General features: G+C 38.1%; 2 protein-coding genes across 2 annotated transcripts; one reads left to right on the plus strand and one right to left on the minus strand.

The window, feature by feature from the left end:
• Positions 1–57: 57 nt before the first annotated feature.
• On the plus strand, positions 58–3,473 carry LOC107478527 (leucine-rich repeat receptor-like protein kinase TDR). Its single transcript, XM_016098662.3, has 2 exons — positions 58–2,710; positions 3,016–3,473. The coding sequence occupies exons 1-2, from the start codon at positions 160–162 to the stop codon at positions 3,333–3,335; spliced, it is 2,871 nt and encodes a 956-aa protein (XP_015954148.1). The 5' UTR covers positions 58–159; the 3' UTR covers positions 3,336–3,473.
• A 184-nt stretch (positions 3,474–3,657) lies between these two features.
• LOC107478543 (uncharacterized) lies at positions 3,658–5,260 on the minus strand. The gene is made up of 2 exons (XM_021138123.2): positions 4,342–5,260; positions 3,658–3,681 (listed from the first exon to the last, which is right to left on the minus strand). The coding sequence occupies exons 1-2, from the start codon at positions 5,149–5,151 to the stop codon at positions 3,658–3,660; spliced, it is 834 nt and encodes a 277-aa protein (XP_020993782.1). The 5' UTR covers positions 5,152–5,260.
• Between the last annotated feature and the right edge of the window lie 4,574 nt (positions 5,261–9,834).

Consider the following 9,834-nt stretch of genomic DNA (forward strand, 5'->3'; position numbering starts at 1 on the left):
TAAAACATTGATTAAAAATATTAGTTAATATTTATAAAAAATATTAGATATCTGACATCTCTCATCATACTCATAAACTTATTATACTGACACACCATTTGCTTTACTTAGGATAGTTACAATTGTCTCTTGTTTCTTCCTTATGCTCTCCAAGTTCCAATGGAGATTGTAAAATTCTTGTACTTGAATCTTCTCGCGACTTTCACATTCTCAGTGGTTTTAGCAATGGACCCTTATTCAGAGGCACTCCTGGGCCTGAAATCTGAGCTTGTAGATGATGATAACACACTGCATGATTGGAAAGTACCCTCTCAACAAGGGAACTCAACAGAATCCTATGCATGTTCTTGGACAGGTATCAAGTGTAACAACGACTCAACAGTTGTAACCTCCATAGACCTCTCAATGAAGAAACTCGGTGGCGTAATCTCAGGGAAACAATTCACCATCTTCACAAACCTTGTTGATCTCAACCTCAGCTACAACTTCTTCTCTGGCCAGCTTCCAGTGCAAATTTTCAACCTCAAAACCCTGAAAAGCCTTGATATCAGCAGAAACAACTTCTCTGGTCACTTTCCAAATGGAATTTCCAGCCTCCAAAATCTTCTTGTACTTGATGCCTTTAGCAACAGCTTTTCAGGTCCATTGCCTGCAGAACTTTCGCAGCTACAGAATCTCAAGGTTCTTAATCTAGCTGGGAGTTACTTCAGTGGACCAATTCCATCTGAGTATGGTTCTTTCAGAAGCCTTGAGTTTCTTCATCTTGCAGGGAATTCTCTCACAGGGAATATTCCTTCAGAACTTGGAAACCTCAAAACAGTGACCCATATGGAGATTGGTTACAACAATTATGACGGTCTTATACCGCCACAATTGGGTAACATGAGTCAGATTCAGTATCTTGACATAGCAGGTGCAAATCTCTCAGGCCCCATACCAAAGCAACTCTCCAACCTCACCAGTTTGCAATCACTATTCCTGTTCCGGAACCAGCTCACAGGATCAATACCAAGTGAGTTGGGCAATATAAAAAATCTCACAAATTTAGATTTATCTGATAACTTCCTTTCAGGGTTTATTCCAGAGAGCTTTTCAGAGTTAAAGAACCTAAGACTGCTGAGTCTCATGTACAATGACATGACTGGCAATGTTCCACAAGGCATAGGTGGACTTCCGTCCTTGGAAACCCTTCTCATTTGGAACAACCGGTTCTCCGGATTACTTCCACAGAGCCTGGGGAGCAACTCTAAACTCAAGTGGGTGGATGCATCCACAAACAACTTGGTTGGCAGCATTCCACCGGACATTTGTGCAACTGGAGAGCTGTTTAAGTTGATCTTGTTCTCAAACAAATTCACAGGAGGTCTCTCCCCTCTCTCTGATTGTTCTTCCCTTGTTCGCCTTCGCCTCGAAGATAACTCATTCTCCGGAAGGATCCCTCTCAGATTCAGCCATCTTCCTGATATTTCATATGTTGACCTGTCCCACAACAACTTTGTTGGTGGGATTCCCTCCGATATTTCTCAAGCATATCAACTTCGGTATTTCAATGTATCTTATAATCCACGATTAGGAGGCACCATCCCCGCACGAATATGGTCTTTGCCCATACTTCAAAACTTTTCATCATCTTCTTGCGGTATTTCAGGTGATCTTCCTCAGTTTGAGTCCTGTAAGTCAATTTCAATTATTGATCTAGATAGGAACAACTTATCTGGAACTATACCAAACAGCTTTTCCAAATGTCAGGCTCTTGAAAAACTGAACTTGTCGAACAACAATATGATAGGTCATATACCAGAAGAACTAGCCAGTATCCCTGTTCTTAGTGTTATAGACCTATCAAATAATAAGATCAATGGCCCCATACCTGAGAAGTTTGGTAGTTCTTCAAGTTTACAACTTCTCAATGTGTCCTTCAACAATATCACTGGTTCAATTCCAACAGGGAAGTCATTCAAATTGATGGGTAGCAATGCATTTGTTGGGAATCCTGAGCTTTGTGGAGCACCGCTTCGACCATGTCCTGGTTCAGTTGGAATATTGGGGAGCAAAGGAACATGGAGGCTTACCCGTATTCTGCTACTCTGTTTAGGGTCGTTAGTAATCCTTCTAGGAGTCGCTTTTGGAACACTTTATTTAAGAAGAGGGATCAAAAGTCGATGGAAGATGGTCTCATTTGCTGGACTCCCACAATTCACAGCAAATGATGTTTTGACAAGCTTCAGTGGCACAAAAACAACAGAAGTTCCATCACCATCACCACCTTTGGTTTCAAAGGCGGTTCTCCCTACAGGGATAACAGTCGTAGTTAAGAAGATTGAATGGGAACAGAGGAGCATCAAGGTCATGTCGGAATTCATAATTCGCCTTGGAAATGCGAGGCACAAGAACTTGATCAGATTATTGGGGCTATGCCACAATAATCAGTTAGTCTATCTTCTGTATGATTATGTGCCCAACGGGAATTTGGCTGAAAAAATTGGAAGGAAGTGGGACTGGGCAGCTAAGTTCAGAACTGTGGTTGGAATCGCAAGGGGACTAAGATTCCTTCACCATGACTGTTACCCAGCCATACCCCATGGAGACTTGAAATCAAGCAACGTTGTGTTTGATGAAAATATGGAACCCCATTTGGCTGAATTTGGGTTCAAACATCTGTTAAGGTTGACCAACGGCTCATCTCCTGCTACAACCAAGTGGGAAACAGGTATAACAAGTAATTCTCTGCATTTGCATGTGCATTAAATAATGAAAACATAATTTTACTGTTTTCACTTTTTTTACTTATCTCTTCAAAAAATCATGAAAACAAAACATTGAAAATAGAAATGAAAATGAAACAAAAAATAAAACCACAAACCAAACAGGATCTAAGTTTGTTACTCTACCTTGTCCAGATTATGTAGAGAACTAGCCAACTATTGAAACACTCACATACCTATCTGTCAATTACCCAACTCCTTTTTCTTTCTCTGTTTAATTATACTGATTTGTGTTTATTTTTGGATGCAGAATATAATGAAGCCGTGAAAGAGGAACTCAGAATGGATGTCTACCAATTCGGAGAGATGACTCTGGAAATTTTAACTGGAGGAAGGTTGACTAATGCAGCAGCTACCATACAAAACAAACCATGGCATGTTCTTCTCAGAGAAATTTACGACGAGAATGAAGTCAGTTCCACCAGTACAATGCAGGAGATCAAACTGGTTCTCGAGGTTGCTATGCTTTGCACTAGCAGCAGGTCAAATGATCGACCATCGATGGATGATGCTCTGAAGCTTTTGCCAGGGATCAAACCTATAGAAGATGGCAGAGCTTCAAGAAAATGATTGAAAGCCATTAGAGATATATAAATTCTCACTAAAAAGTTTGCACGTGTGTAATTAAATGAGTCTGTAGTTTGTATTTGTATAATATATACTTCCCATTATTTCAGTGTGACATCCCATTCTGTCTGTGTTGCAAAATCAACTTCATAAAATATTTGAAATATGGTATTCATTTGGCTCCATAATACTCCCTGCTGTCACACTCTGTTTTCGTGTCAGTAAATATTCTTTGTTCTGACTATTACATCAGATATACTTATTTCAAACAAGACAATATTGTGCATTTGAAAGAAGCAATTCAACGTGGAATTTCAGGAACAATTTACCTCATTAGCTTGCCATTTGTCTTCATATAAGCATTCAGAATTTCACCCAGTTTAAGAACAAGTATAAAAAATCAGCTTTATTTTTGCCAAGAATCATATGCCATTGTTTAAGAGTTTCAATTTTTCAGAGAGTATTTGCCTAACATCAATGTCGCAAGCATTTAAAGTTTAAACCGTTATCGAATTCGCCGCATCCAGGAATAAATAACACCTTTTTACCATCTAAGCCAATACTGAAGTTAGTGTGAAGCCAACAATGAATCATTGTGAAAACCAGTCTTAGTTCAATGAAATTGCATTTATAAGAATTAAGAGGCTTAACAAAATATTAATATACGGAATCCCTAGCTGAGCATCTAAAAAGAAGAAGAAAAAGGAGCAAGTCAAAAAGCTCAACATAATGTTTCAGAAAAAGGAAAAGAAAATCATCTTCCCAGCCCACATCTTATTGGTACAACTATGATAAAGTAACATATATACTGAAACTTTTTGAAGAAAGATTTGTATTTCTCTATCAAGTAAATACAAATAAAAGAACAGTCTGGTTTGATAAATTATACAGAATTGATATGAGAATTCTAGATTACATTTCTACCCAGAAAATTCTAAATCCTAAGCCTTGGCAACGAAGCATTAAGAACATCAATAATTCCATCAAAACTACCAAACTTGGAACTCACCACGTCAACCTTAACTCCAAGCCTCTCGGCCCCAGCCGCCGTGACAGGCCCATGGGCCGCAACAACCAAACGTGGGCACCTCCTCCTCACCTCCTCAAAGTTCAGCCCAAACTCCCTCAGGCTCTTCAACAGGCCCTCGACCTCAGCACTGCTCGTAAAAACCACCGCATCCATTCCTTCATCCTCACTCCCCTTCACAATCCCCTCCGCGCACCGCGGCCCAGCCCACCGCGTCTCGTAGGCCTCCACCCGAGCTGGGTCCCATCCAAAATCCCGTAGCTCCTGCAGGAAGCCCGGCACCACCGGTGGCTCCTCCAGGCCCACGACCAGTGGGACTGGGCAGAGCACTCTCCTTCCGCCGCCGGGCCCCAACGCCGCCGCAAGGCCGCTCGGCGTCGCGGTCGGCGGAACAAGAACCCTAATTCTCTCAGAATTGGAACAGATTCTGGAGAGGAATTCGGCGTCGATGAGCTCGGTGTCCTTTCCGAGGGCGGCGACGATGAAGGGGTGGCCAGAATGAGAGAGCGGGGGGATGCGGAGGGCGGCGGCAGCGGTGTGGAAGGCTTGGATTGCGGTTCGGGAGGTGAAGGCGATGGCGGAGAAGGGTTGGAGAGAGTGAGAGGAGAGGTAAGGGGCGAATGAGGAGGGTGTGGGTTGGATGGTGAGTGTTGGGCACCAAAGTGGGGAGTAGGCGTTGACGGTGAGAAGGTGGGATAACCTTTCGGCGTAGTTGGGGGGAGTGGTGAATGCCACGATGGGGTTTTCTGAGGTCCCTGTGGATGTACACCTGAATGCGGTGGTCATGGACATGGTCGTCAACTTCTTATTTCTTGCTTTTGGCGGTTCATTTCCATATGAAAGGCACCAATTATCTGTTTTGATACGGATGTTAATAGGCAGCTCAACTTTTTTATGGTGGGATGTTCATCTTCCTAACAGAAATTACATTAATTAAAGATTAAAAATAAAGATTTTATGCATGTATAAATAAGGATATGATAGTTTAACTCAAATGGCATAATTTTTCCGTATTTAATTAAGAGGTTGCGGGTTCGAGTCTCCTATTTTTAAGGACCTGGTATTGAGATAATATAGGTAGCAATAACAATATATTTTTTTTATACACTACTAATACTTTTTTCTTTTTCTATGTTACTATATATATATATTTTGAGATAATTATATTAGTGATTATTAATATTAGAGTCTTTTATTTATATTTTTTATTTTATATTTATTATCTCTCTCTTATTTATTTATTTTACAACACGTCATAAGTACGAGACTCTGATTAAAATTTAGAAAAATTCAGTTAATAAATTTTTATTGTATTAAAGTTTTCTCATCTTAAATTTAATGCTCTTGATATATCTGGAAACAACTACTTATCATGGATACTAGATGCCAAAATTGATCTTAATTCAATGGATCTTAGAGATACCACTAAGCCTGAAAATAATGTATTTCAGAAGGATGAATTCAAAGCCATGATCGTCCTTTGTCGTCATCTTGACAAAGGATTTAAAAATGAATATCTCATACTAAAAGATCCTGCTGATCTGTGGAAGAACATTGAAAAAAGATATAATCATTAAAAGACAGTGATAATTCCTCATATCCGATATGAGTAGACACACTTGCGTCTATAGGACTTAAATCCATAAATGAATACAATTCAACAATGTTCCGAATTACCTCACGAATGAAATTATGTGAAAAAAATAACTGATAATGATATGTTAGAGAAAACTTTCTCGCCCTTCCATGCTTCAAATGTGCTCCTACAGCAACACTATCGAGAAAAAGAATTTAAAAAATATTCTGAGCTAATTTCTTGTCTTCTTGTTGCTAAATGTAACAATAAATTGTTTTTAAGAAATCATGAAGCTCGCCTAATTGATGTCGTCCCATTTCGTGAAGCAAATGAAGCAAATCATAACCCCAAAAGAGGTAAATGGCAATGTTTTGGTAATAAGAAAAATTATGGAAGAAAAAAAAATTATGTTCACAAGAAATGATCTAACTAGAAGTGGGATAAAGAAAGAAATAATGGACAAATAAATCAACATGATAAATATTTCCGTTGTGATGGAAAGGGCCATTGGTCACGAACTTGTCGTATCCCGAGACACCTAGTTGATCTTTATCAAGCATCCTTGAAAAAGAATGACAAAGGAAAGGAGATGAATTTTGCTTCAAAAGATGTTGCTGAAAATTACACCACTCATTATAAAGTATTTGATTTCTTTGAGGATCTTAAAAGAAATATTGGTCATTTAATCAATGATGAAAAAGTTTAATATGTGGGTTTGTTAAAGTACTCATGTAAATAAATAATGTAAAATATTTCTTGTTAAGTTTTATTCTCAATGTATTTGAATTTCAAATATGATGTATATAAATAATATTTAATAAAATATTTATGTTTATGAATTTTAAAATTATTAAATGTGTCAAATTCTAAAATAATAATAATAATATTTTAGTATATGACACTATTTTATGTACAGTATTTTTAGATAAACAATTCCAATAAAAAATATAATTTTATTGTGCATGTACCATGGTTCTGAAAATCGGACCGGACCGGCCAGTTCAACCGGAAAAACTGGGAACCGGATACCTAGCCGGTTCGGGTAACGTTGAAAACCGCCTGGAAAAAACCGGTGGAAAAACTGGTCAAACCGGTAGTTAACCGGCGAACCGAAAGAACCGTCCGATTTTTTTGCGGTTCAGTGGTTTGCAACTTCAGATGCCAAACGACGTCGTTTTGGCATTTTTTTTTTAAAAAAAAAGAAAGAGAAAGGCATACGCGAAAGTCCTAAGGCACTGCCACTAACCCTAATTTGAGTAATCCCCTCCCCCCTTTCTTCCCCTTTCTTCCCCTTTCCCCTAACCTAATCTGAGCATTCGGCGTCAGCCTCCATTCACCCACCAAGGCCACCATAGCCACCCACAGCCATCCACAGCAGCCGCGACCACCACCGGCCGAGCCCGCCTCCTCGTCGCCACCCACAACCATCGATAGCAACAGCAACCACCACCGGCCGCCACCCACAACCATCGACAGCAGCCGCGACCACCACCGGCCGAGCCCACCTCCTTCTGAATTCGGTAAGACTCTGTTCTTTCACCTATGCTTCTTGATTTTGATTTTCTGAGGTTCTGATCTTGATTTATGAGCTCGCTTGTTCTATGCTGCCTTGTTGATTTTGGATTTTGATTTTCTGAGGTTCTGTGAGCTCGCCTGTTCTATGTTGCCTTGTTGATTTTGGATTTTGATTTTCTGAGGTTATTTTGATTGCTGTTTCATTATTTTCATGATTGATGTTTAGAAATTTTGAATATATTTTGCATTGCTGCTTCTGTTAGCTGCTTCATGAATCATGATGAATATTTTTTGCTGCTTCTAGTATGTTTGCTGTTTCATTATTTTCATCATTGCTGTTTTTGATTTTGAATATATTTTGCTGCTTCTGTTTGTTGCTTCATGATGAATATTTTAGTAAGTTAGAAATTATTAAGTTAGAAATTATTGAATTTTATTAAGTTTAATAATTTTATTTAATATTTAATTAAATTGGTTGAACCCCGGTTGAACTCCGGTCGAACCAATGAACCATTGAACCAATGACCTCACCGGTTTATTGACCGGTCCGGTTCTCGCAACCTTGATTTATACAATACGTAATTTGAAACTTTAAATGTATTATTTCTCAAAGTTTAAATATATTTGTACAATATGTAAAGCATACCATTCTCAAAAGTAATATATATTTTACTCATCTTGTACCAAAAGAAGAATATGTTAATATTATTATTGGCTCAAGAAATGTGATAGAAGGCTTCGGAAGATCTATAATTTTATTTTCCAAAGGAACAAAATTCATAATAAATAATGTACTATTGTCTACCAAATCTCTAAGAAACTTGTTGAGTTTTAAAGATATTCACCGAAATAGATATCATATTGAAACAATGAATGAGGGATATCATGAGTACTTATGTATCACAATTCATGATTCAAATAAAAATGTTATATTAGAAAAGTTGCCCTCACTTTCTTCTGGGTTATATTATACTAAAATTAGTGCAATTAAATCACATGCCATTGTAAACTAGAAGTTTACTAGTCTAAATAAATTCATAATTTGGCATGATCGATTGGGACATGTGAAACAACCATGATGCGGAGAATTGTTGAAAATTCTCATGGACATTCACCAAAGAACCAGAAAATTCTTAAATCCAGTAAATTTTGTTGTGCTGCATGTTCTTAGGGAAAATTAATTTTAAGGCTATCACCAATAAATATTAGATTTGAGTCTCTTGAATTTCAAAAAAAGATTCAAGGCGATATATGTGGACCTATTCATCCACCATGTGGATCTTTTAGATATTTTATGGTCCTAATAGATGCATCTTCGAGATTGTCACATGTGTACTTCTTGTCTTCTCGCAACTTGGAATTTGCGAGATTACTTACTCAAATTATTCGATTAAAAGCACAGTTTCTAGAAAATCCAATCAGAGCAATTCAACTTGATAAGAATTAGAATTGCAATGTACTAATTAAAACAACTACTAACTAAAACAAGATCTACAACCTCCATTCAATCATTGCACTGCACAATTATCCCCAATTTAACTAAATACTCAACTAAGTGATTATGCATAAAAAATTAAGCAAGATCTTAAATGTATAAACTAAATCATATTGATCTAACCAAGCAAAGGAGGGAAGGTACATCTTCTTATTTTGAACAAATAAAAAAAAGCAAAAAAACAACCATTACTTTCGGTATGAGACTTTGAGTAGTGAGTAATGAGCAGAGTATAAGGGAGAAGGAGCAAGAACGCCAACGATGAGAACGTCGGCAAACGACAAATGACGGGCGACCAGGCGATGAGAATGATGTCCCACGACGTGTGGCAAATGACTCTGAGAAGCTTGCGATTTGCGAATATATAGAGGGGTTGGAGGCGATCGATTGGACAGTAGAGAGACGACTAGAGCAAGAGGGACGGCGGTGGTGAGAAAAATGGCGGAGATAGTGGAAACTAGCGTTTCTTTTCATTTTTAGAGAAGGAAGATGGAAGAGGAAGTGAGGGCTCAAGGAAGAGGGAACTGGGAAGGGGATTAGGGTTTTTGTGCAAATCTAAAAACCAGCCGAGTTTCAATTCGGTTCGACCAGACAGTTTTCAGCCAGTTCGGCGATCCGATAATAGTTTTTAGAAAGAGCGATTATGGCTTCTGCCAGAATTGGAATCTTCACCGGTTCACAGTTTGATCGGCCGGTTCGAACCGATTTTCAGAACATTGGTTATTTTAAATTAATACTTTCAATGTAAAACCCCAATTGAATAAAAAATTAAATAAATAATACATTAAATAGGAGCCGACAGGGGTAAAAAAATTTAGAATCATAATTTGAAAATTTAAATGTGATATTTGGATTCGGAGGATTTTTTCGAGTGGAAAAATGTGTAAGG

Source organism: Arachis duranensis, chromosome 3 (assembly GCF_000817695.3).
Source record: "Arachis duranensis cultivar V14167 chromosome 3, aradu.V14167.gnm2.J7QH, whole genome shotgun sequence".
NCBI lineage: Eukaryota > Viridiplantae > Streptophyta > Magnoliopsida > Fabales > Fabaceae > Arachis > Arachis duranensis.